Source organism: Artemia sp. Qi Xiang Cuo, chromosome 15, assembly GCF_049724085.1.
Source record: "Artemia sp. Qi Xiang Cuo chromosome 15, ASM4972408v1, whole genome shotgun sequence".
In the NCBI taxonomy this organism is placed as follows: Eukaryota; Metazoa; Arthropoda; class Branchiopoda; order Anostraca; family Artemiidae; genus Artemia; species Artemia sp. Qi Xiang Cuo.
In genome coordinates, this window is record NC_142808.1 from 14,311,011 (window position 1) to 14,338,469 (window position 27,459).

The window sequence follows — 27,459 nt, forward strand, 5'->3', positions numbered from 1 at the left end:
TAACATGAAGAACTAACATATAACACGAACTGCAAGCACAACATAGCGGTTTAAAAACAATTTAACTATGTCAGCATAAAATTACTGCTAAAAATCTCTGTACTCAAGCAGAGGTCGAGAAATACGTAAAAGTTTATTGCACAGAGCTCTTAGTGTATCAAAATTGAAACCAGCAATGCGTCTGGACCAAAGCTGGAGGGGGTACAGGGTTTGACGCCCCTCCCCCCCCCCACCCGACATTTTTATCCTACTCTTAAAAACGTAACAAAAATGCATATAAATATATTTTTGATGCGTTTATAAATAATTTGTATGTACATCCCCCCCTCCTGAACAAAAATCCTGAATACACCCTTGTCATGAACTTTTTTTGTTCCCCAGAGCTTCTGCTTATTCTCTCCACGAAACGGAATAAAAAGACAAACCCTAATAACAAAAACAAAATCAAGCGTTGCCTTTTTCAAGGCACATGAAAAAAAACACATCAAATTTAGTGGAAAATCAGACTTTCATTTGAAAATTAATGTTATATAAGATTTGTACATGTGTTATTTCATTTCCATTAGTAATTTTCTGTTGATTTTCATTAGGTTGCATGGATCTGTGGATAAATATGACAATCAGATTCAGTGCGTATTGTAATTGCAGCTAAGATTGTTTCTCCCAGTATTGATCATGATTTACCAAAGTTGTCAAAGCATATTTGCTTCATGTCTATAAAGAAATAAGCATTATTCCAAATTATTTCTAGTGAAGATGACTCAAGTTCTTGCTGTGTTAGAATTAGTTTTTGTCTTTCAATAACTTTCCAGCATTAAACAAAATCTATTTTAGGGTGATTCTGGAGGACCTATGGTGATAAAAGAAGACGGTCACTGGATTCTTGGAGGAGTGATCTCGTGGGGAATTGGTTGTGCTGAACCCAACCAGCCTGGTGTTTACACACGAATCACAGAATTTAAAGACTGGATAAACCAAATTATAGTGTTTTAGAGAACTTTAGGATATATTTTCGAATTAAACCTTGCGCAGTGCGCATGTTAATACACCGATAGGATAGTCTTACGCTCGCTTTTATGTGCAATAGCACAACGCGGATTCTTGGATAGACGCTATCAAAATCGGTAGTTCCTAAGAAAAGAAGAATATTGTAACAGTGCTTTATCGTGATTGCTCCATTTCGGAAATAACTTTTTAAGATGACCTCAATGGGTGTTTTTGAATTTGAAGGTGGGTATATAATTGTTGCGCGTGCTTTTACTCTTTTTAATTCGGATTCGTTCGTGGAATGTGATGAACTGTTTTAGGTGTATTATCCATTATGTCGTTGTTTCTTAGAAGTAGCTTTTATACTTATATTTATTGCTAAAAATCTTGAGTCACAGGAAGAAGCAAGTACATTGTTTCTGAAATGCAAAGAATGTAAAAAGGTTTTAAGATGATTTCTATAGCAAACTTAATTTTACATAAACTCAGATTTCAAAAGTGCTTAGATTTTTAAATTTTCAAGCTTGGAAGAGAATTTTTTTCTTCTTCCATTTTGTAAGATCAATTATCTCGTAGTAAAATCACATCCGCCTACTGGGAAAGGGGAAATGGGCTAGGGAAAAATTCACACCCGATAAAACATGGAATAATGTGAAAAAAGACATTGGTCCTTGTTTTCTCGCTTTAGTGCTTAATATGTTTAACCAAATCGAAACAAATTTCAATAAAATTTGAATAAAATATTTTGAAAAAGATATTTTCAATAAAATATCTTCGTAACATTTTGTGGTTTGGTTTTTATCAAGCAGTCTAGCTAAGAAAAAGTCCGCTGTATGTGCCATTTGTACGGTTCTAGCTTGATTAACTCAGGTTATTTGCAGTACAAAATCACACTTGATTTTATATATATAGCCTCATCAGCCCAATCTTCCTATGTTGTTTTCTTAAATTTTTAGTCGATTGATATAAGAATAACTAACTTACCTGACTTACCTCACTTGATAAAAACTGACTTACCAAAGCCTGAACGAAGCAGAATGTCTCCTATTTACGATTAGATTAAAAATAAAACTAATAATCATTAGGGTTGCAATGGGGGTTGGGGTTGCAATCTTCATCAGAATGTCTTTTAGAATTTTTAGGCCAATCAGAAAATTCTACCAAAAACCCAATTGGTTCAAATTAGCGATGGTTAAATCTTTGTATTTGTTAAAACTCATTGGGAATTGGACTTACCCCCCCCCCTCCCTGATGTCTTTAGAAGGCCCTCAATGTGTAGGAATCCTAACGACCCCTAAATTTCGGATCTTTCAAAGAGTGCGTTCTCTCTTCTTTTTTTATGTTCAATCACTTTGAATAATGTCTTGTGATTTGCTGTCCAAAAATCAGCTTTATGAGTTGTTTTTAGAATCCAACACATTTCGGACTAGTATATAGTAAGGGTTCCTTAGATTGACAGAAAAATTATCGTCAAATAACAGAGAGCAGTAATCTAAAGCAAAGTAAACTATACAGGATAATAAATTCTATCTGAATAAAACTTGTAACAAACTTTGAGCGCAGAAATATAAACTTATGTCAGCAATTCAATACAAAATAAAAGATTTGTCAAAAAAACAGAACCAAAATGAAACAATCCCTTCAATAAAAGGAGCTTCTACAAAAAATGCCTATAAAATAAACGAACAAGAACAAAAAAGAAATACTGATAATTATTTATGGGCGGAGTGATCTTGTTAAAACTGTGCTTTTTGGAAAGTTTACATAACTAATTTTTTTGTACCTCGCCATTTTGACGGAATAAGCTTCATTTTTTTTTTTTTTTGAAGGGGCTGTCTCCCAGAAGAGTTATTGCCTGGGGGTATATCTCCCATTTTTGATTCATGGGCTTAATTTTGCCTCGTTGCCAAAATAGAGAGACAAATATCCTTCTCTGCCCATTTCAGTCCCTAGTTTAAATTTACGAGGAAATAGGCATTTGGTAGTTTCCTTCTCTTGTAATACTTCTTACCTTGGGCACTTTCGTACATATTCTAAATGGTAAGGCGTGAGAGAGAAATGTCAAAGGGGGACTTGCGTATTGACGAATTGGACAAATTAAAGATGTTTGGAATTTTAAAAGGTGGGAATGAGACGCGGTTGTTCGACAAGGTACTTAAAGAAAGAAGAAAAATGTTTGTCTTATTATGTTTAAAATGTGAACCTCTCACCTGAGGTCACCTGTTATTCTAATTCCTCGGAATTTTGTCTTCCAGAGTGGGAATTTCTTTGGGAATGGGTGTAGGATCGAGTTGTGTTTTTTGCATATGTACTGGAATATTTAAAACATTTAAATAACATTAAAATACAGTTTTTTCTTCTCATCTATTTTTGGTTCTTACACCTTATCCCCCTGGTTGCGCTTCTGCTATGATAGCTAGTTATTAAAGCATATTATTTCTGTTGATGTTTTTCCATTCGATTTCTTATTAAATTTCTTATAATATTTCTAATTCTACTTTGCTGAATATTCTAAAGCGTGTCCAATTCTTTTAAGCTTCGTACTCAGCTTACAAGAGGGCCATCAAATGCTATATAACCAATCGTAGCATTTACTTTGACGGTTACTGGTCAAATTTGTACCACCCTTGAGGGGAAAGGTCCTAGTCAGAATATTTTCGAGCTACATGTATTTTGTCAGCAATATATCATCTAAAGATAAAAAAACTCGGTAATTTTAACAATTAAAAAAAACAGAGTATGAATTTTTACTTTTTAGTATACACAATATGCATTTTGAAATAAATTATTAAAACTGGGTTGCAGGTATAGTGGGATTTAATAAGGGTTAATTAAAATAATGAATTGGTGAGAGTTGATTTTCTGAAGAGAGACCCAGTGATATAACTCGTGTATTTATTTTGTTATGTATTTATTTCATTATTTATTTGTGTAAATGTTGTTTTCAGTATGCCAAATCCTTTTTACCTTTTTCTCAAACGTTGAGTGAACATTCATTTTGTTACAAATGGATTTTGCAAATACAAAATTCTGAATCAAATTTGCAATTTAGATATTGTATGTACAGAACGTTAGGTGTTTTTTTTTATGTGATATGATTTATTATTATTATTTTTACTTTTATTCAAAAACGTTCCTTTTCAAGATTAAATAAAAAACATGTTTTTTCAACTAGAATTAAATAACAACATTAAAACTTAAAACCAAACTGAAATTTCTCTACTGTTTTTTGTGTTTTATTTTGCTGTTTTTCTGCTTGTTTTTTTCTTTCTTTTACTCTTTATCTTTATCAGGTATGTTCCTTTGCAAGATTAAAAAAACAAAAGTTTTTTCAATTCAAAGTAAGGAACAACATTAAAACTTAAAACAAACTGAAATTATTCTTTTTTTTACTCTTTTGTTCTACTTTTTTCACTGTTTTGTTCTACCGCTTTTTTCTATTTTTTTTTCTACTTTTGACTTTTAATCAGGTATGTTCCTTTGCAAGATTAAATAAAAAGAAAGTTTTTTTCAACTGAAAGCCAGGAACACCCTTAGAACTTAAAACAAACTGAAATTATTCTGTATATAAGGGGGATGCCCCATTCCTCAACCCTCGTTCTTTACGCTACAGTCTTGAGGGTCTTTAATAACACTTTATCTTCAAATTAAACAGCTCTTGTGCTCAAGGCCGTACCCAGGGGGGGGGGGGGGGGTTAGGGGGGTTTTTACCCCCGCCCCCGGAATGTTTTTATGACGCGTGAAAACGTAACAAAAATGGATATAAACAAATTTCTTATGCGTTGTTTTGTGTACCCCCCTCCAATCCGAAAGAATCTTTGAGTACCCTCTCCCCCTCCCCCGAAAAAAATCCCGGTACGATCTTGCTTCTGCTTCAGCCGTGCTTCTTAAAGAGTAACAGAATGTCAAACTTTAGTGTTGGTCTTCGAATCAATGGTCTCTTAGGATAATTGATTTGATACGATCATCCCTGAGGAAAACAAAGAAAAACAAACAAAGAAACACGTATCTGTCTTCTTTTTTCAGGCAAAAATACAAAATTCCACGTTTTTGACTATATGAGCCTGAAATCTCCGCAACCAGGTTCTTTGATGTGTTGAATTTGATGGTGCCATTTTCATTAAGATTTCTTAACCTCTTTGGGGATGTTCGCCCCATTTACGAAATCAGTCAAAGTTTCTCTGGCTTGTAGCTTTTGATGAGTAACATGGGTAGCATCTTCTATGCAGGGGCGTCCTGAAGCTCATTTTATTGGGGGCGATCTTCGTAAATTTTACCGATTTGCCACCTAATTTATGCCGAATTTTCTACAGAAATCAAGAATTTTTCTAAATTTCGGCCGATTTTGCAAAATTTTACCGAATTATTACCTGATTTATGCCGAATTTTCTGTAGAAATTATGAATTTTGCTAAATATCGGCCGATTTTGCAAAATTTCTGCCAAAGTTTTTGCCTTCGGCGAAAATTTTACCGAATTCCAAAAAAGTTGGGGGGCAGCGTGTCCCTCCCTCCCCCCCCCCCTCGGGACGCCAATGCTTCTATGGACTAACCACTAATTCAGCAAGTAATTATGTAATTCTCTTCTGGTAAATAGTCAAGTAATGAACGCCATCTTAGACCTCCCCATAAAAAAAGTTCATCTTTGAGCCTAGACAGGCAAAGACAATACATTTTCCTTTTGAAACTGATTTACGACTACGATAAATTGAAAATGGGGTATCTTTGGCGCTTTGCCACCATTTTTATAGGAAATCTCCTTCACAATGAGCCCTTAAATAGCTCTTATGATGTTCTAGTGCTCAGCTGGCAGAGGAGAAAAAGAAAGAAAAAAGAGGAAGGTTCGCAAAAAAAAAAAACACTATGCGATTTTTTTGTTTTCTTAACAAAACTGGACTGATGTGACTTATCGTCAAAGTGCCAGGTATACTTTGCTTCTGCGCTACCTATTCAAAGGAAAGTGATTTGATACGATCACCCCTGAGGAAAAAAAAACAATGAAGAAACACGTATCTGTCTTCTTTTTTCAGGTAAAAATACAAAATTCCACGTTTTTGTAGGTATGAGCTTGAAATCTCCGCAACCAGGTTCTTTGATATGTTGAATTTGATGGTGCCATTTTCATTAAGATTTCTTAACCTCTTTGGGGGTTCGCCCCATTTACGAAATCAGGCAAAGTTCCTCAGGCTTTTAGCTTTTGATGGGTAACATCTTCTATGGGCTAACCACTAATTGAGCTGGTAATTATGTAATTATCTTCTAGTATATAGTCAAGTGATGAATGATATGGTCAAGTAATGTCATAGTCAAGTCAAGTAATGAGCGTAGACAGGCAACAACTACATTTTCCAATTGAAACTGATTGACGAGTACGAGGAAATTGAAAAGGGGTATCTTTGCCGCTTTACCACCCGTTTTATAGAAAATCTACTTCAAAATAAACCCTTAAATAGCTCTCTATGATGTTCCAGTGCACATCTGGCAGGGGAGAAAAAAAAAGAAAAAAGAGGAAGGTTCAATGCTACCAATATAAAAAAAAAACGATTTTCCTCAGTAATCAGGTTAGGGGACTATAAGTAGGCCAGGATTTACGTATAGGCCCAGGCCTAGGGGCGCACAATGCCAAGGGTCGCAAAAAAAAACACTATGCGATTTTTTGTTTTCTTAACAAAAAAGTAATTTAAAAACAACATAGGAACTCCGTAGCCGCTTATAAACTGTCAGATGTCTCCCAAGAATGGCAGCTGAAAGCTCGGTATTATCCCTCTCTTGCATTACTCTTGGCTTGTAGGTTCATCATTTTCGCAGCTTCAAACATAAGTTCTTTGAACAAATCTTCATCTGGGAAACAAGAACCCATTAAATGTAGTGTATAAATATGAAAATTAGATATTTTACCGTTTAGTTGTCCTGGTAGGACTAAAAAAAACTCCTGGTGGGGTTTCATCTCCTACCATCTGTTATATCATAAAAACTGCTGCAGTCCCAATTCCCTAAACCCTCTTTAGAATTGGATGTAGCCCTGGGCTATTTATAAAAGAAATCGTCGATTTTTGTGGTTTGTATCATCTTTTGCAAAATAAAAGGTTAATCTTGCGAATTCGCCAAAAATTCGCAACTGTAATTTCTGTCAACTGTAAACGAAGGTTTTCGATTTCCTTTGATTCATCTTCAATAAATAAGAAAAACAAGTTTTTTCAGCTGAAAGTAAAGAGCAACATTGAAACTTAAAGTGAACAGAAATTATTATGTATATGAGGGGGCTGCCCCCTCCTCAGTACCTCGCATTTTAAGCTAAAATTTGACTTTTTTTTCAAATATTTAAGAATTACTCCTGATACACAAGGACCGTTTAATTAGAATAATAAGCTTTTTGCAAGTTCAAAACACTTCAACGTAAGGCATGAGATAGTGAGGAGGGGCAACCCCCTCATGTACGTAATAATTTCTGTTCTTTTTAAGTTTCAATGTTACATGTTCTTTGCACTATTTTAAACAAAATTGCCATCGCGTAATTTCGATCAGATAGCCTACATTTGGTGAAAACAAGAGTAGTTGGGTGGGAGGAGGGCAACTTGACCTCCATCATTATTTACTCTTAAAAGGGAACTAGAATTTCCAATTTCAACCAAATTAAACACCTCTAAAGTTCATATAGTCATCCCGTCCATAAGAACCTTAAATACCCGAGGGGCTTTACTTACAACCCTCGCCCTTAGGCGCTGGTGGTTTGTATCAACCTCAAAAGCCCTGTTATATGATATTTGGACTATTTTGAATAAAAAGACTTGCCAAAGTATCTATTGGATACAACTCAGGAAAACACGACGTGTTTGTGTGTGTGTGTGGGGGGGGGGAGGGGTTCTGTGCTATGGCCACTTTGACTCTTAAAAAGGGCACTTGGACTTCTGATTACCAATCCAATGAGCCGCCTCCAAGGCATATACGACCACCCTTTCTATAAGGACCGTATATGCCCCCAGGGCATAACTTACAACAATTACCCTGAGAGCTATAGGGGGGTGGTGTCTTCTTCAAATACATAAGTTCCGAAACCTTCAACTACGATGAATAAAATTAAAATTTTGATTGGAGATGTTAAGAGAAATGATGAGCGTGGAGGGGCTGGTTGCTCTCAAATCACTTTGACTCTTAAAGGGCATTGAAATAAATTTCAAGTCAAATAAGCCCCATCTGAAGTTTATACGACCGCCCAATCTTTAAAAACCTTATATGCTCTCATGGAATAACTTACAACCCTATCCCCAAAGTGCTGGGGGGGGTGACCCCTGGTGACATTATTATATGTTCTTAAAAACGATTTTGAACAAAATTGCTATCTCATAATTTCAATCAGATGCGTTTAGTGAAAATGGGGGTTGTCGGGGAAGGAAGGGGGTGGGTCTAAATACCCTCCATCACTTTTGACGCTTCAATAGGAACTAGAACTTCCAATTTTCAACAAAATGGGTATCTTCCAAAGTTAAACAACCATCCCTCTTATAAAAACCTTAAATGCGCCACGGCATAACTTACAACCCTCGTCCCTAGGCTCTAGTGGTCTGTTTCAGCCCCAAAAGCCTTGTTATACGATCTTTGGAATATTTTGAATAAAATAACTGTCTCGAAATTTTTTATTCGAATGTATTTCGGCAAAACACGACGTGTTGAGGGGAGGGGGTGGAGGGTAACTGCCTTCTGATCATTTTGGCTCTCAAAAATGGCACTAGAAATTCAGATTACCAATCCAATAAATCCCCTCCGAAGTATAAACAACCATCCATCCTATAAAAATTATATGCCCCATTATATGCCACAGGGGCATAACTTACAACCCTTGCCATGAGAAATGTGGCGGTGGGGGTGTTTTCATCAGAGACATAGTTTCCGGACTGACCTACATGGACTCCGGATTCAACTGCAATGAACAATATTGATATCTCCAAATTTTGATTGGATGTCTTTGGGGGAGCGGTGAGCATGGGGGGGGGGGCTGGTTGCTGTCAAATCCCTTTTGACTCTTAAAAAGGGTTCTATAACTTTCAATTTCAAATTAAATGAGCCCCATCTGAAGTTTATGCAACCACCCATTCCATAAAAACCTTATATGACCCCAGGGCATGAGTTACAACGCTGAACCCATAGGGCACTGGGGGGTTGCGTCGACCCTAGAGGCATTGTTTTAGTTATTTGGACGATTTTGAGCAAAACTGCTATCTGACCATTTTAATCAGATTTGTTTGGTGAAGAGGGAGGGCCAGTGGAGGGGCTAGCTACCCTCCATCACTTTTGACTCTTAAAAGGGAACTAGAACTTCCAACTTTTAACCAAATGAGCCTCCTCTAAAATTTATACAACCATCCCTTCGATAAGAACCTTAAATGCCCCTGGGGCATAACTTACAACCCTTGCCCCTAAGCTCTGGGTTTTTTTTTCAACCCCAAACGCCTTGTTTTATGATATTTGGACCATTTTAAACAAAATGGCTGTCTCAAAATTTCTATTAAATATATTTCGAGACAATACGACGTGTGTGTGTGTGGGGGGGGGAGGGGGTTAGCTTCCCTTCGATCACTTTGACTGTTAAAAAGAGCAATAGAGCTTCTGACTTCCAATCCGATGGGCCCTCTCCGAAGTTTATGTGACCACGCTTTCTATAAAAACCTTATATTCCCTCAGGGCATAACTTAAAACCCTTGCCATGAGGGCTGGGGCGTTTGTAATCCTCAAAGACATAATTTCCGAACCTTTCATATACGTTGAACAACATGGCTATCTCAAAATTCCGATTGGAAGTGTTTGGGGAAATGATGGACGTGGGGGGGGGGAGGGGTCATTTGCCCTCTGACCACTTTCGAATATTTAAAAGGGCACTACTTCTCACAATTTCCAATCGAATTAGTCCTTTTTGGAGTTTCTACGACAACATTTTCTATAAAAACCCTATATGCCCTAAGGGCGTAACTTACAACCCTTGTCCTAAGGGCTATGGCGGGGGAGGGGTTTTCATCCTCAAAGACATAATTTACAGATCTTTCAACTACGTTGAACAAAACGGCTATACCAAAATGCTGATCAGAAGTGTTTGGGGAAATGATGGGCGTGGGGGGGGGGGGATTCTCCTTTCGATTACTTTCGACTATCAAAAAGGGCACTAGCCCTCTCAATTTCCAATCGAATGAGCCCTTTTTGAAGTTTCTACGACAACGCTTTATAGAAGAACCTTATATGCCCCCAGGGTATAACTCACACTAACTCACAACCATAGCCTTGAGAGCTCTAGGGGGGGGGGGTGTTATCCTCAAAGACATAATTTCCGGACCCTTCAACTACGTTGAACAAAATTACTATATCAAAATGTTGATCAGAAGTGTTTGGGGAAATGAAGGGCTTGGGGGGGGGAGGGTATTCGCCCTCCAATCACTTTCGAAAATTAACAAGGGCACTAGCGCTCTCAATTCCCAATTGAATGAGCCCTTTTTGACATTTCTACGACAACGCTTTCTATACAAGCCTAATAAGCCCCTAGGACAAAAGTTACATGTGTTGCCTTGAGGGCTGTGGGGGGTTTTCAATCCTCAAAGACATCCTTTTGGAATGTACAATAACGTTTAACATAATGGCTACCTACAAGTTTTAATTGAATTCGTTTGAGGAAATGGTGGGCGTGAGAGAGGGGTTAGTTGCCCTCCAATCACTTTTGGCTATTATAAAAGGCACTAGCCCCTTCAATTTACAATCGAATGAGTTCTTTTTGAAGTTTGTACGACCACTCCTTGGATACGAAGCGCCCTAGTCTAAAACCAAAAAAAGAAGAAAATAATACTTTGTGCCAACATTGTTCTTTACTTAGGCAGCGCTATTGAGCTTCCTATGATTCTGCGATATTTCTTTACATTTTTCAACTACATCTATACTTACGACTTCAAACCATTTTATAACCTTGGAAGAACTCCAGCCTTTTACACACCACCTATCCTTTTAAAGGTGTTTGCCGGAAAGCACCATCTTTTTCCCCACCATTTACATGCAATAAATACTATCTTTTTCAAATACTAACTCCAGTATCGCCAACAAACATTTTTTCTTTCCACAAAATAAATTTTTCAAAAAAAGTAAAGAACTCCATTAAACCAAAAATGAACAAAAATAGAATCAAATAATTTGCCAAGCGTACAACTACCATAAACCAGTATCAATAAATAAATGAAACCCAAAACAAGCAGAAATTAAAATAAACAACAGAGTCAAACTCAAAACGAGCAGAAATTAATATGAGTCGGATTCTAAACCCTATTCTTTCTAAAAACCAGAATATAACTTGTACTTTACTGAAAAAAATTCAAATGAATTTACTGAAAAAAAATTGCATTGTCAGTTTAATATATATAAGATGATATTTATTCCTTAGAATCTTAATTAATTTTTGATTTTTTAAAGTTACAAAAGTCAAAACATTTAAAACAAATTTTTCTGTAAAGTACAAATTATATTCTGGCTTTTAGAAAGCATGGGGTTTTGAGACTTGCTCATATTAAATTATGCTCGTTTTATGCTTGAGTCTTTTATTTATTTCCGTATCTAGTTCTTTCGGGCTTCATTCAATTACTGATACTGGTTTGTGGTAGTTGTATGCTTGGTAGATTATTTGATTCTATTTTTTTAAATTAATTTCTGTTCGTTTTATATTGACATAGTCTTTTTCAGGGAGAAAGACTGAGCCTCTTCTAAAGTTAAAAAAATATCCCTTCCATAAACACTTTAATTACCCACTGGGCATCGTTGTGAGAGGGGGTTAGCTGCCCTCCAATCACTTTCGACTATTAAAAAGAGCACTAGCCCTTTCAGTTTCCAGTCAAATGAGCCCTTTTTGAAGTTTCTACGACAACGCTTTTAAAAAAAACCTTATATGCCCCCAGGGCATAACTTGCAACCCTTGCCCTAAGGGGGTTATCATCCTCAAAGACCTAATTTCCAAAGCTTTCAACTGCGTTGAACAAAATGGATATCTCAAAATTTTGATTGCATGTGTTTGGAGAAATGGTCGTCGTCAGAGGAAGGTTACGTACCCTCCAATCACTTTCAACCATTAAAAAAGGCACTAGCCATTTTAATTTTCAGTTTAATGAGCCCTTTTTGAAGTTTTTACGACAACGCTTTCTATAAAAACCTTATATGCCACAGGGTAAAACTTACAACCCTCGCCCTGAGGGCTCTGTCATCCTCAATGACCTAATTTCCAGGATTTTCAACTACGTTGAACGAAATTCCTATCTCAAAGTTTCGAGTGAATGTGTTTGGGGACATTGTCGGCGTGAGAGGGGGGTTAGTTGCCCTCCAGTCACTGTCGCCTATTAAAAAGGGCACTAGTCCTTTCAATTTCAAATTAAATAAGCCCTTTTTTAAGTTTCTACGAAAACGGTTTCAAAGAAAACCTTATATGCCCTCAGGGCATTAATTACAACCCTTGCCCTGAGGGCTGTGGGGGGAGTGTCCTCCTCAAAAACATAATTTCCATGTGGAAATCAACTACGTTGAACAAAATGGCTATCTCAAAATTTTGATTGGATATGTTTGGAGAAACGGTGGGGCTGGAAGGGGTGTTAGTTGCCTTCCAATGACTTTCAACTATTAAAAAAGGCACAAGCCACTCAAATTTCCAATCGAATAAGCCCTTTTCGGAGTTTCTACCATAACTCTTTCGATAGGAAGTGCCCTGGTCTAAAACCGAAAAAAAACCATACATTGTGCCAACATCGTTCTTTACGCAGGCAGCGCTATTGCGCTGCCTATGATCGACAGTATTTTATCCTGAATACTTCAATAAGACATGACTATTAAATCCGAACATTGCGACCCTGAACTTAATCAGGACAAAAACAAAGAGTATGAAAAACTTATAAGAGTGGGTGCTGGTACTAGTGCCGAAATACACAAACTATCAACGCCATACAGCATTTGGCGACACTTAGCATTTTTTAAGCTCTGTAATAATTTTTCTGTCAGGGGCTGACATCAGACACTTATCACTAGCCTAGTTTGACCAATTACCCTGACTAAATTAATTATTCATATTATTACACTAAAAAAATACCAAGCGTCGCCAGAGGCTAGATGGCGCTGGTGGTTTTTGTCGGCAATAGTTCCAGTTCACACTCTTATTAGTTATATATATACCTTGGATAAGAGTGCAAAAACTGGGAATGGGAAAAGAAGGGTATGAATATACTACAACGTATATGCTATAATGAAAACAAGCGTGTGAAGGCCTATTTCCTTATATTTAGACTATTTAGCGGTACATTCAGACTCTTCTTTGCAAATTTAAGGCTGTTTTTGATTGCCATTCCATAACATAAACTATTTAGTATAAGAACGTAAAATGGTCTATGATTGGTCAGCTAAGAATAATCTTCCAAAGAGAATCGCGTTGACACTCTTTCAGATCTTAAGGACACCAGTGTGATACGCAATAATGTAGAATGTGCATTGGACTATAAGGGAGGTGGGTACAAAAATAGGGGGAGGACCTTCCCGGAGTAGCCCTCTAAAACAATGCCAATGCTTTAGTCACAGACAATACCTTTATATCTCCTTTTTTGAAATTGCGGCAATAAAAAGAAAAAAATACTTCATCGTTAGTTCTATCTGCAAATAAAGACGCAAAATTTTCAAAATAATATTTTATTCGCTAAATACAATTTCGCTCTTCTAGGAACCATATTTGACTAATAATTTCAACTCAACAACAAAAATAAATTATTGTGAACGAACAAGCGTTAACTTGGTAGGGAGTAAAGTGTGTCCCATACGTATCTGATTTTTCCTTGAAAGTCTTTTTCAAGGACCAAAAGTGATGAGAGAGGAACCAGCTCCACCCATATCATCGCATCAAAATTCTCAAAAGGGTAGTCGTTTTCTCATTTTTTTTTGAATAGCCGAAATAAGAATAAATATTCATCCAGGGATGACATGACATCCTACGCATAGGCCTGAAATTATACAAAAGGACCCATATTGTTCACAGATTGGTTTTATACGGAATTTTTCAAAAACATGGTTGAACGCAATGTCTTTTGATGCACGCAGGTGCAAAAGTCTTTTACAGATTATCTTCTTGGGGCCATTCTGAGACATCTTGGCCTAGAAAACGATCTCCATGATTTTCCTGCAAAGACCAAACACACATGCCTTTCTACTAAAACCTATATGTGAATAATGAATAATTAAATAAATTTATGCCACTACGCCAGGGGCTGCAAACTGATAAAATAGGGAGACTGATTGTTCTTCAATCCCTTTCGACCCATAAAAACTGCGCAAGCACAATCCAATCAAATAAAGTTTTTAATCCAATGGCTGGGGGGGGAGGGAGAATTACATGGGTGACATTTTGCTCTAATGTAGTTGACACAAGAAATTTGACGTTAAGACCAAATTTAGACCGGTGTTGATGAATACTTTCGCACTGAAATTTAATGAATTGAAGGAAAACCCTTAACATTTTCAGTGAAACAAAAGTAAATGTTGGTGAAAAAAATAGGGGTGAAAGGGAAGTTTTTTTTAATGAGGGGGAACAAAGGCAATTATTTCACAAAAATTTTGTCAAGTACATAGATAACTATGAGATGCTGTAAGGGACTTAGCTGCAAACAGTGAAAAAAATTATCACTTCCAAGATTAGTAGTAGCAGATTCCCCCATGCTATCGGATCCAAATTTCCAGACAGCCATCTTTCTAAGAATGATTGAAAGTGCCAATAAAGATACATCCGGGAATTAAAATAGAAGCAGCTCCATATGCAAGGGCCCTGAATCATTCAAGTAGCTCATCGTTCAGAGGCTTGGTTCATATTACAAAGAAAGGTGGGCGTGTTAGATCTTGGCTGCCCGGCCGGCTCGTAACTTTCATTGATCGTTTCTTGGACGAATGGGATCTCAAATTTTTTCGGAAGGGATAGGGTGTCTGATAATGGGCCAACATTTTCGTTTGTCCCAGGTTGGTTTAAAACCTACACCCATAAGTGGCTGGGTAAAACGAGTCCTAATAAACATATATATTGACCACGATCATAGCTCCATTAAAAACAGGACCTTGGAAAAAGGCCAAAACTTTTGTAATTAGCTTAGAGATTGTAATATAAAACTGAAGTTTGTTTTAAAGGGGAAATCAAGTCCTTGGATCAAAGGGACCCTGCACATGTTTAAATTGAAAGGAAAATTCGTTCACTGAAAATGAAGCCCCAAAAAGGTTCTTTTTTTCAAAACAGATTGAAACTTACACCCGCAAGTCCCTGGACCAAGGAAACTCTAATTTGAAAACAAAGTTATGCCTGGGTGCAGAGACTCTCAGCCCATGGGCAAAAAAACTTTAGCATATTTTACTAGCCACCCAAACGTTTATAGTATTTTTTTAATGCATAAAATTATTTCAATTAAGAACAAACAGAAATTAGTTTTAAAATGAGTTTTTCCAAAAATTAATAAAAAGCGAAATCAATAAAACCTAGAATAAGAATAAATTAAGTCGTAAAATTAAGTCTATAGTCTAGTTATTTAAGGAGACGCTAGACCTACTCTTTTTGTATGTGTTAATTTCACTATGTTTTAAGTTTAACTTGAATATTCATTTTGATTTTTGTTTTTCATTGTTGTATTTCATTCAACCTAATTTTTTGTTATTGTTAAGCTTGAATTTTTATCTTTTGTCAATAATTTTCTGAAGTTAGAATATTGAAAATATTTTTAAGTAGATTTTAGAATTAATGCAAAGAGAAATTTTCTGTTGACCAATAACAGCTGAAACGAACATAAATTAAAACAAAAACAAATTAACCTTTTTACATAAATTAAGCAATTTCAAAATTAATTTATTTCTTGTTTTAATTTATATTTGTTTCAGTTTTTACAAGTCTGTCGACGGAAATACCTCTTTGTCTTCAGTTTGAATTATTTACGACTTTATTTCTGCTCGTTTTAAATCTGAACAATATCGTTTTTTTACTTTGCTTTGAAAAGACATTATTTCCATAATATTGTTAGCAAATTTTCAAAGTAAAAAACATTCGACATTTATTACGTGAGGCAATAAAACTTGCCACGCTTCCCAAATGGATATTGTAAATACAAGCAAAGTCACAAGCCGGCAAAACCATGTCTATGAGCCAAGCATATATATATAGATGGAGCTCTTTATATTACTGGAACTTTTTTCAAAGGGGAAAGGTCGACACTTGTCTTCCCTCCCCCCCAAAAAAAGAATTCTGCACATGAGCCACCTACGAGGGAAGGAATAAAGGAAAGTCTAGTTTAAGAGACGAGACATTTGAACACTTTGACGAGATTTTGACATTTTAGGTGACATTTGAAGCTAGACAAATCGACTCGTACTTAAACTAAATTATATGCATTGGAGTCAGAAACCAATTTTCTTTCATGGAGTTTCCTAACATATGCAAAGAAAGAAAGCAAAGACCAACCCTGGTCTGTATTAAAAACCCTGGATTTAACATCTAAACCAATATATAAGTGGCAATAATCTAATTTAGGGGAAACTTTGGTGACAACTTCTTTATGAAGTCTTTAAACTTTAAAACCATAAAAGCAGTATCACACTTATAATATAAGTATCACAGGAAAGCAAAAAAGGCGCAACTTGAGTTTTTCAACCGTAAATAATGACCAGTTGTCTGTGAAATGAAAATTTTCTGTTTTAGAAAAATATCTTTGACATTGAAAGCTCCCGTTTATAAAAAAGTCTTCAAATGAAAAAAGAAGTCTGCAAATGAGAAAAAAAGTAAGAACAAGCAGCCTACCATATGAATTTAAACATACTGAAAATCTATTTAGACTAGTGGGAGTAGTATCATCCATTTTAAATCAGGCTTTTAGTTCACAGCCCGCGTCTTGCACAAAAAAATTGTAATTTTGGAGTATATGTTATCGTAAACTTATAGACGTAATTAGCATACAACGAGCTGTAAGAGCCCAAAGAATAGAAAAAGCCATTTTTTCAAGCCACGGATGCCACAAAATTACTCTTAGTATCCAGGAGTAGGCGAAAAAATTATTCTTCGAGATTCAGAAAGTTTAGCCATTTTTTACAAGGTTTACAGATTGTCTTGGTTAAGATGATAGGAGAAGGAGGCAACCCTTAGACCGTAGCTTTAAGGCCCATCGTGTAGACAGTATAAAAACCTTCTGATACAAAAAACAAAACAAATCAACAGCAAATAAAAAAAGGCAGTGAAAAAATACAATCTTTGCATTACGTCAAAATCTTTCAAAAGCTAATCTAAACGCAAATTTTATAAAGACAAGGCAGGTGAAACACTGGTAAACTCAGATAATTTGTGCTAATCACACTACTTTCTAATCACACTTCGATGTTTTTTAATGGCTTTTAACTTTGTCAATTTAGAAACACCTTTACTGCACCCAGCAACTTTCATCTTTTTAAAATCAGGAGTCGTACAACTAACGGCAGATAGCCGTGATTCACTCCATATAAATCTCATCTCAGAAGGTTGCACATCATGCACAGTAACATGCTTTTTATATTCACAAGCTTTGAGCTCCACTTTACCGTGATTAAATAAACTAAAATGAACGGGGGAAATATTTAATTTCTGAGCTACAATACCCGTTAAAAATACATCTTCCAAGTGCACTAAGGGTGTGGATAACGCGGTTTCGTAGAGGCTATGAATTATATCCCCGCTCATGACATATGTAGTGCCTGACACATAGGGAGGATACACAGAGCCTGGAAAAATATGTTTAGGACAGTACCATTTTGAGGACGGGGAACGAATTGGAGCTGCATTACAAAACAAGCTGCCACCAATTAGCCTTTTCTTCCCGTACATGTTCAATAAATTCAATAGGTTGTCTAAATCCAAATAGACATCATCATCAACTTTTAACACAAATTCAGCTCCTTTGCAATATGTATCGGCCCATTTCAAAAGCATAACTGACTTGAGAGTAAGATTTTGGTATGTATCAATAAAGTCTTCTTGTATAATGTCATTAAAAGCATTGTTCTCGGCAATAATTCGGCTTTCAAGACTAGAATTTAAAGGTCTCCCAACAATGAAAGCTAAAACTATGTTGTGTCCATTGTAGCTAGAATTTTTAAAAGCAGATCCCCACGTGTCACGAATAGCTAAACGGGCATCAACTTCGTCAACGGCAGATGGGACAATGACTAGTATGTACGGCAGCGCTGTCTTACATAAATGTTCATTGGGAATAATGGCTGTGTTATTCTGGGGCATTATATAGGTGCTTACGTCACGACTTTGGTTAACATTCCAGGGAAATTGAATGGTCTCTGGAATAAACAAAAAAACTGGTAAGTGTAGCAAAATATGAAAGGACAGGGAAAGAGAAGGAAAAAAGGGAGAAAGGTAAGAGAGAGCTAGAGCTTGCAGGTGCAGCTGGCTTCGATTTCTATTTGCATTCGCGTTTAGAAGAAATCTGTCACAACGATATTGGCCATTTGGTAAGAATTAGCTACATTCAGAAAGGGAAACCAGACCACTAATATAAAGCTAACTATTACCATTATGGTTCTGAGAAGAAAAGCTACAAAACTGGCTATTTTTCTATCTTGCAAACCAATAATTTCGTCAAGCCCAAAAATGACACTAAAAAATGATGAACTTGTTCCAACATGTTCAAAAGCTGTATATTTTGTAGCGATTTTTGACGAGAATAGCTTCTTTATTCCTCTCTCTTACAAAGCGTTTTGGATTTCTAAACGTAAGAATTTTTATGTAACGATTACGGCTATAGATGTACTATGAAGTGAACTAACAATTTATTATTTGTCTTGGACGGTTAATCACAATAAGATTACCATGTACCTGTAAAGTAAATTCCTAGTAACATTTCAATTTCGGTTGGTATGGGTTATATACATATTACCAACCAAAACAAGGAGAACATGATAAAAGCAAAATTAGCATAACTGATTGAAAAAAGACTAAGTCCTCCAGAGCATGAGCACATCTACAGACACCTTTTATTTCTTTTATAGGAGTGGGGGGTCAACATCAACCTAGCAACAGAATCGTACCTACTTCTAAGAAAGTTTCTCTTTTTGGTACATATTTCCAGTGATATTTCAGTATTTTATCAAGGCTTTTAGTCTTAGGCGTCCTAGCCAACTTGTTGCCACACTAGACTTGATATCCTTTGTCCGTGATGGACAGGGGTTCGAGTCCTGGTGTCGCTGGTTATTTGGTTTGGAACAGGGGTCAGTGGCGTGGCTGTAAGCTCAGCCAGAATCACTGTGATTGGCTATAAGTTATCGCTTATAGCCAAGTGGTTAGCATGCTAGACTTGAAATCCTTTGTCCGCGAGGACAGGGGTTCGAATCCTGGTGTTGCACGTTAGTTGGTTTGGAACAGGGGTCAGTGGCGTGGCTGTAAGCTCAGCCAGAATCACTGTGATTGGCTATAAGTTATCGCTTATAGCCAAGTGGTTAGCACGCTAGACTTGAAATCCTTTGTCCACGATGACAGAGGTTCGAGTCCTGGTGTCGCTGGTTATTTGGTTTGGAACAGGGGTCAGTGGCGTGGCTGTAAGCTCAGCCAGAATCACGGTGATTGGCTATAAGTTATCGCTTATAGCCAAGTGGTTAGCACGCTAGACTTGAAACTCCGAAGACAGAGGTTCGAGTCTTGGTGTCGCTGGTGATTTGGTTTGGAACAGGGGTCAGTGGCGTGGCTGTAAGCTCAGCCAGAATCACTGTGATTGGCTATAAGTTATCGCTTATAGCCAAGTGGTTAGCATGCTAGACTTGAAACCCTTTGTCCACGATGACAGAGGTTCGAGTCCTGGTGTCGCTGGTTATTTGGTTTGGAACAGGGGTCAGTACCGTGACTCTATAAACTCAGCCAGATTCGACCCAGCTCTAAATAGGTACCTGGAGAAATCTGAGGAACGTAAACAGGAAGGGTGTGCAGAGGCAGAGGATGGCTGGCCCCCGCCTCCCATTGCCCTTCCTGGCTGAAGGGTCATGACACGGAGATCAGGACTGCTGGTGGGACTATAAATCCAATGCCGTATTCTTTACCTTTACTTTCTAGTGCTAATAGATACTATATCATGACATATTAAGCATTTCGAATGCTTGTACTTGAAGAGGTACTTGAGTACAGAGCATGTTTACGAAAATACTTAACTACTCGTACAAATGTTGTGAAGTAAACTAACTAGTTAATACTTACGTAAAATAACTGGGTACTTGAAGTACCAATAGAGTTACTTAGTATTTAAGTGCCAATTAAATTGGAACTTCATGAGAGGGGGGGGGGGTAAAGATCGAAGCTTTGAAGAGAACGGAGAAGAGGAGGATTGTATGCAGCAGCTTTGGTGTAAGCAGCTTGGTGCTTCAGTAAGTATTTAGAAGTAGTAGCAGCAGAAGTATCAATAAATACCCGAATTCTTTCAACCATATTTAGCTTAAGAAACATTTTTTTCTTTTTTTTTCAGCAAGAGCTTTGACTTAAAATAGAATAAAATTTCAAAACCCACAACTAAAATCGGTAAAACATGGAAATTAAAACAACTATACACATTAAATACAAAATCCTCTTTCACAATTCAATTTAGTCTTACATTTCTTATTGTCCAGTTATATAGACGTTTACTCTCCCTTCTTTTCTTAAACAAATAACATTTATATACAGCCACAGATCAAATCCAGAAGACGAATCGTTCAGCAGCTAAACCGCTATTTGATGTTGAAAAACCGTATATTGTTTCCAGTACATATATCTTTTCTTTGGCTCCAAGGCGGTCTTCCCAGGTCATTTCGTTTTATTTAATTCTTTGTATCTGGTCGGCCATAACCCTTAAATCTACAAATTTTGCTAAGTCCAGCAGTAAGATCTGATTTGAATGCTTTTGTTGCGTGACATATTATATGGAATACTTTTTTCTGATTTGAGTGAGATCGCCACTCGTTTGGCACATTCAAACACCTTACAAAGTATGTTCGGTTTTTATACAATTTAGTCATTATTTTTTTCCCTTTAATGATATTGTCATTTGTTTAGGTTCCATATGATCCAGTCCAGTTTTTTTGAGTGACCTGAACAAATTCTTATAAGTCGCTGAAAACACACACACTCTCCCTCTCCCAATATACATCTCTTTTTTCAATTTACCTTTTTTTTACAGTTTATGAGTACGTCTTTAAATAATCTGTATCTTTCTTCTCCTTTACAGGCAAGGCATCCTTTGTAGGGATTGCTGTATTGTATTTGTGTAATCATTTTTGTTGAAAATGATACCTAATCTTGTAGTGTTAACTACTAACAACTCACCGCAGCACCAAGCTGCCTGAGGCCAACACAGCTACGCATGCTCCTCCTCTATCCCAGTCTATTCAAAGTCTCTGTTTTTAAACCCTTCCAGGAAGTTTCCATTTCCCTTAAATATATCTTTGCGACACCCTCCCATCCAAACCGCAGACGACCAGCTTGCCGTTTAGCCCTAGACGGTTGGCCGAAAAGGACAATCTCCGGTAATCTGTCATCCTTCATCCGCAGAACATGCCCTAACCATCTCAACCCTTCTCTCATTATAGCCTTAGAAAGTGGCATTGAACCACACTTTTCGTACAGGCCTACTGTTTGAAATATGGTCAGTCAGCTGGGTATCCAGAACAGTCCGTAAGGAATTCCTTTGGAAAACATCTAACAAATCTTCGTCCGCTTTTTGGAGCGTCCAAGTTTCAGAACCATATTTGACCACTATCATCATTGCAGCTTCCAATATTCTAATCTTGGTTCGCAGACTTATCTTCCTATTCTTCCTAACTTTTTTTTAACTGTCAAAAAACACCCTGAGTTTCAAATACCTTGTAGTGTCAAATACATTCTTATTATCATTAACTGTATTAGTTGATCATTGACCATTTTCAGGTAAAATTCCCAGAGTCTCCATTTCCTGGTATCTACTGAGGTCATATAGGCCATACTGGCGTGTCCTCCCAAAACAAAAAGAGTAAAAAAAGGTGCCAGGAAAATCTAATTCCAAATACGGTTGAAAAAAAGGATTCTCAGAAAATTCGAGTAAAAATATAGGTTTAAGAGTAAAATTTAGATATGTATTTTTTTTTCGTTCTTTATAAAGAAATTGAAAATATTTAATGTTAGATAGAAGTGGAATAAAAATTTAAATAAGTATTGTTTTATTTTTTATAGAAAAATTAAGATATTTAAAAACTAGAGTAAACAGTTAGATAAAAATAAAGATATTAGAAATATGTATAAAAAATATTAGATATTTTTAAAAAGTAAAAAGTTTTTTATTTAATATGCTTCAATCTGAAAAGAGAAAATCAAATTTTGAGCACAGACACGTCATTCCTATCTTGCTTCGGGAAAATATAGGATAAAACTCGAGAATCTTTCTTGAGGGAGGAGAACCAAAGCTCAAAATCAAGAAGACTCCATTTTCTTTTCTGAAATAGTCCTGGTGTCGAGGGTTCAAGTCCCGTTGTCACTGGTTAATTGGTTTGGAAGAGGGGGGGGGCAATGGCGTGACTCTGTAAGCTCAGCCAGAGATGACCTACCTCAAAACGGGTATCTGTAGAAATTTGGGGAAAAAAGAAGCGTTTTTTTTTTCTTGCATATATTCTAACTATTCCTTAAAAAATACAACGTCTTTGTGGAAAATGTTCCCGCGTTTCTTTTTCTCATTCCTTATAAATTAATAACGAATGAGTTTTCCAGTGGATTGATATTTTGCCTTTAGTTAGGTACGGATGAGTTATTTTTTTTACCAAATGCACCAAAACAGACAATTTTTACAATATTCGACAATTTTGCAATTTTTTGCAATTTTGATAATTTTCTACTGTCTAAACTAGAAGAAAATGGAAGATATTGAATTTAGTGTTGGGAACGAGGGTGAATGGCGCGACTCTATAAGCCCAACCAGAGTCAACCCAGCTCTAATGGGTACCTGGAGAAGCCGGGAAAAACACGGAAAGCGTCGGATAATTTGCCCCCCCCCAACGACGCATTACACTCCCAGCCTAAGGCATAAATTCAGGAGATCGGTATCTGCGCTACTCAGACCAGTGGTCAGCATGCGAAAAAGTTTTTAAATTTTTTTCCCGAAACATTTTATTAAACAAGGATACAGTTGAGCTACGCAAGTTAATCACAAGCAGTCAAAAGTGTGTATTCACAACCATGTAGATTAAACATAGTACCTTTTGGTTAGTCCAATATCCCCATCAACATACATCAAAGTTCCAACATAATGCTCAAAGCCGTTCATAAGGTATTGCTGTTACACCCTTTTGTACCTGCATACACACACCGTTTTGATTTAGTTCAACTTCCCCATCAACATTTCCTGAAATTTTTACCTTATTATCCTTAACTTTAGTAGTTGTAGTATAGTCAGAGTAGTAGCAGCATGCACAGTTTCCATTTTGGACGGTTGATCATTCCCTTGATCGTATCCTATAGGTTTCAACTTAGTACCCTAAACCATTTCTGAGATATTGCTGGCATGCCCTTTTTACAGGCTACATGAACATAGTATGTTTTGATTCAGCTCGAAACTCCCCTTAAGATTCCATAAGAGCTTCACCTTAATACCCTTACCCTTTTTGAAAACCAAGAATCAAATATGCCCCCCCCCTTTCCAAATCACAAATCCCGTATGTAAACAACGAACAAATTGTATAAACTACAGCCGTTACCCAAGAGTTATTGGGGGTCTTGTCATCCCCAGAGGGATAGTTATTGGACTTTTTAGCTATGTTGAACAAAATGGCTATCTTGAAATTTGATCGGGTGTCTTTGAAGGGAGGACAGTGAAAAGAGGCGTGGGAGGGGCCTGACTGTCCTATAATCAGTTTGTTTTTGGTTTCCCAAAATGACTATCATAAAACTCTCCATTGGTGGAAAAATAAGATAAGTTCAAGCTGCGGAAATTAGAATTTACCAGGGATGCAAAATTAAATTTATTCCTTGCTCCCTGTCTAAGTCTTAACTACACACAAACACCAAAAAAAAAACAAAAAAAACGTAGTAAGTACAAAAAAAAAACAAAAAAAAACCAAAATAGCAAGTACATGGAACACAATTGTATCTGTTGCAACACTATACCGTTGCCTCTACTAAAAAGCCATAAGGCTTCAATGATTTAACATTTAATTTAATTTTTTCTAGACGTATTTCATATGGAAGAACTGTTCGCATAAACTTAGGAGGAGGCTCATTCAGCTATGTTGAACAAAATGCTTATCTTTAAATTTTGGTAAGATCTCTTCAGGGCAAGGGCAGTGAAAAGGGGCGTGGGAGGGGCCTGATTGCCCTATAATCACTTTGTTTTTGGTTTCCCAAAACAACTGCCATAAAACTCTCCACTGGTGGAAAAGGTGGAAAAATAAGATTAGTTCAAGCTCCGGTAGTTAAAATTTACCAAAGATGCAAAACTAAACTTATTCCTGGCTCCCTGTCGAAGTCTTAACTACCCACAAACACCAAAAAAAAAAACAACAAAACCAGAATCAAAAAAAAAAAAAAAAAAAACGTAGTAAGTACATGGAACAGAATTTTATCCGGTAGAGCCATAATGCTTTAATGATTTATTGTTTACTATAATTTTTTTTCAGACGTATTTCATACGAAAGGGCGGGTCGCATAAACTTCGGAGGGGACTCATTCGATTACAAATGGAAAGTTTTAGTGCCTTTTTCAAGAGTCAAAAGTCAAAAGCGATTGGAAGGCAAACAGTCACCCCTCCCAACCGCCATTTTTACCCCAAATGCATCCGATCAAAGTTTTGAGATAGCCATTTTATTTAAAACAGTCCTAAGGTTAAATAAATATGCCTCCAGAATTCACAACCCCCAGCACCAGGGACAAAGGCTGTAAGTTATGCAAGTTGCTTATTGTTAACGTATGAGGTTTTTTTATCAAGAAAAAAAAGGCATATTTGATTCAGGATATCCAAAGAATCTTGGAGTTTTAAGGTCAAACTTTGCAGAAATATCTAAAAGAATGCGAAACACAATCAAAAAACACTTTCTCCTTTATTGGTTGTGAAAAGGAATACCAGCAATACCTAAAGAACGGCTGATGGTATCAGTCGTCATATCTTTCAGGAAATGTTTAGGGACATTTTCAACTAAATCAAAAGATACTATGTGCATCCAGTTTTACGTCGTCGAGAAGAGCTGAGGATGTTAAGTTTAAACTTCCAGGGCATGTTGAGAGGAATGTTGAAACAAGATCGGAATGCAGCCAGTCCCCCTCCCGTGCCCTTTTTAGGTGTAATGTTCCCAAAAATACTTGATAAAGATTCATTATCTAAATTCACAAAGTTCAAAGATTTTCAACACAGATGTTTATTACTCAACCTTCAGTAGAGATCTGAATCATCTGAAAAAAGATAAATCTAGCTTTAATGATCTGTGAAGTCCAATTTCCTGTTTTTTCTGTGACAAAAAAATAATAAACAAACAAAAACAGAGTTTTTTTTATGTCTGATCTTGACAGGCATTTATACAACGACTTTAACAAACAAACAATTCCAACAAGACTGAACATGTAAAGATTCTAACTAGTGTTTTATCCCATGATATTGCCTCATATGTGTAGAATACTGAAAAACATGATACACGCTGCACGAGTTGTTAAATTACACGAGGGTTCAGTTAAAAAGGGATGAGTTGCACGGGGTTCAGTCGCAAGGCGGTTCAATTAAATGGTTTCAGTTGCACCATGGTCCAGTTGCACGGGGGCTCAGTTACACAAAGGTGTTACACGCAAACCGTTCTAATTCGGCTCAACTAGAGCACCTCTGTATAAATTATGTACTTTTGCCCCCCCCCCCCAGATTTTGAAAAAATACTTTTTTCTAGTATTTCCATTGAAAAATACTTTTTGCATTTTCATAAAGAAATTGAAATAAAATTGCACTTATTTCCGTGAATTGATGCCACTGGTACAAACTAAGATTTCTTCAGATATATAATTTGCAAATTAAGATCATACGATAATACGATCATTACGATACGCAAAAATTAGGATCAGTTTACTGATCTTTTACGACTATTTTATATATTATATATATTAAAACAATTATATACATTGTAACTATTTTATACACACCAGCTCCCTAAACAAAAGGAAAACAGACCACCATAACAAACCAACAACAGTTCTAGACAGCTCCAAACAGTGAGGGAATTTGAAATCTTACTAGAACTTTGATGAGGTGAGCTAGAAAGAGTCAATCCAGCATTGCCTGTTTTTATTAACGGCTCTAAAAGAAAACAAATACATCTTACTCTGTATTAAATAAAAATAAAAAACAACTTTTTTTTAAATTGAAAGTAAGGAGCAGCATTAAAACTCAAAGCAAACAGAAATTATTCCGTATATGAAACCCTTCATCAATACCTTACCCCCTTCTCAATACCTTGTTCTTTACGCTAAAGCTGTTAGCACTTTTAAAAGAGCTTCCTATTCTAATTAATCGGCCCGTGTTTCAGTTTGCCGTTCTTGAAAAATTGGGAGAAAAAGTCAAACTTTAGCTTAAAGAGCAAGGTATTGAGGAGGGGACAACGCTCCATATACGGAATAATTTCTGTTAGTTTTGAGTTTTAATGTTGCTCCTTACATTCAGTTAAAAAAACTTTTTTTTTGTTTAATTTCTGTTCGTTTTTCAAATGATGCAGGTAAATCTGGCTCACCCTTCATGAAATATACCCACCCTCACGGGAAACTCCTCCGTAAAATTTTCATCCAACTTAAAGTATACCCCTACTCGGTCAAGTTCTCTCCAGACAGTTCCATCCTTGCTGAAAATTCCCCCTCCCCTTAAAATTTTTTGCGAATGATTCACCCTGAAAAATTATCCTTAGCATACTTTCATTTGAAAGACTTTAATCTCTAATCGGTTTCTCGATCACTCCGGAAATGCACCATTCAGTGGATTTTTTTTTCCTGAAATCAAAACACGCGGAAAATGACCCCCAGATTTCCCCCGGAACATCTTCACATGCAAAATTGAGTTGGCAAAAAAGAATGCAAGACAATTAAAAAGAATTTCGTATAGGAATTCTGTCAAATCCCCCCAGTGTAAAAATTTCCCAGGAAAATTCACCCTCCCCCCGAAATTTCCCTCCCCAAGAAAGACTCTCCCACTGGAAATCCACCCCAAGCACAGTATCCTCCCCCCTCCCAAAAAAAATGTCTGTATACTTCCCAATAACAAATACTATAAGTAAACAATGGGAAAATTTTACAACTTGCAGGCCACATTCCCCACGGAATGTGGATGGTCATTTTTCACGTAAAGACATAGTTATTTGATCTTTCAACTATACTTCACAAAATGGCTATCTCATAATTTTTATCAGATAACTTTGGCAAAAAAACGGGCGTGGGAGGGGGGCCAGCTGCCTTCCAATCTTTTTTGTCCCTTAAA

The 27,459-nt window shown here is 36.6% G+C and overlaps 2 protein-coding genes across 2 annotated transcripts in view; one reads left to right on the top strand and one right to left on the bottom strand.

Annotated features, from left to right (window-relative positions):
- Positions 1-4,021, top strand: part of Np (serine protease notopleural) — an 86,339-nt gene extending 82,318 nt beyond the window's left edge. The window contains exon 8 of the mRNA XM_089101694.1: positions 835-4,021. Within this exon, the coding sequence (XP_088957820.1) occupies positions 835-993 (159 nt within the window). The 3' untranslated portion in view covers positions 994-4,021. The remainder of the gene's footprint in view (positions 1-834) is intronic.
- Positions 4,022-13,672: 9,651 nt separating this feature from the next.
- LOC148943361 (beta-1,3-galactosyltransferase 1-like) overlaps positions 13,673-27,459 on the bottom strand; it is a 42,335-nt gene continuing 28,548 nt past the window's right edge. Inside the window, exons 3-4 of the mRNA XM_089101381.1 lie at positions 26,230-26,292; positions 13,673-18,319 (exon numbers count right to left, since the gene is read on the bottom strand). Coding sequence (XP_088957507.1) covers positions 17,349-18,319; positions 26,230-26,292 — 1,034 coding nt within the window. The 3' untranslated portion in view covers positions 13,673-17,348. The remainder of the gene's footprint in view (positions 18,320-26,229; positions 26,293-27,459) is intronic.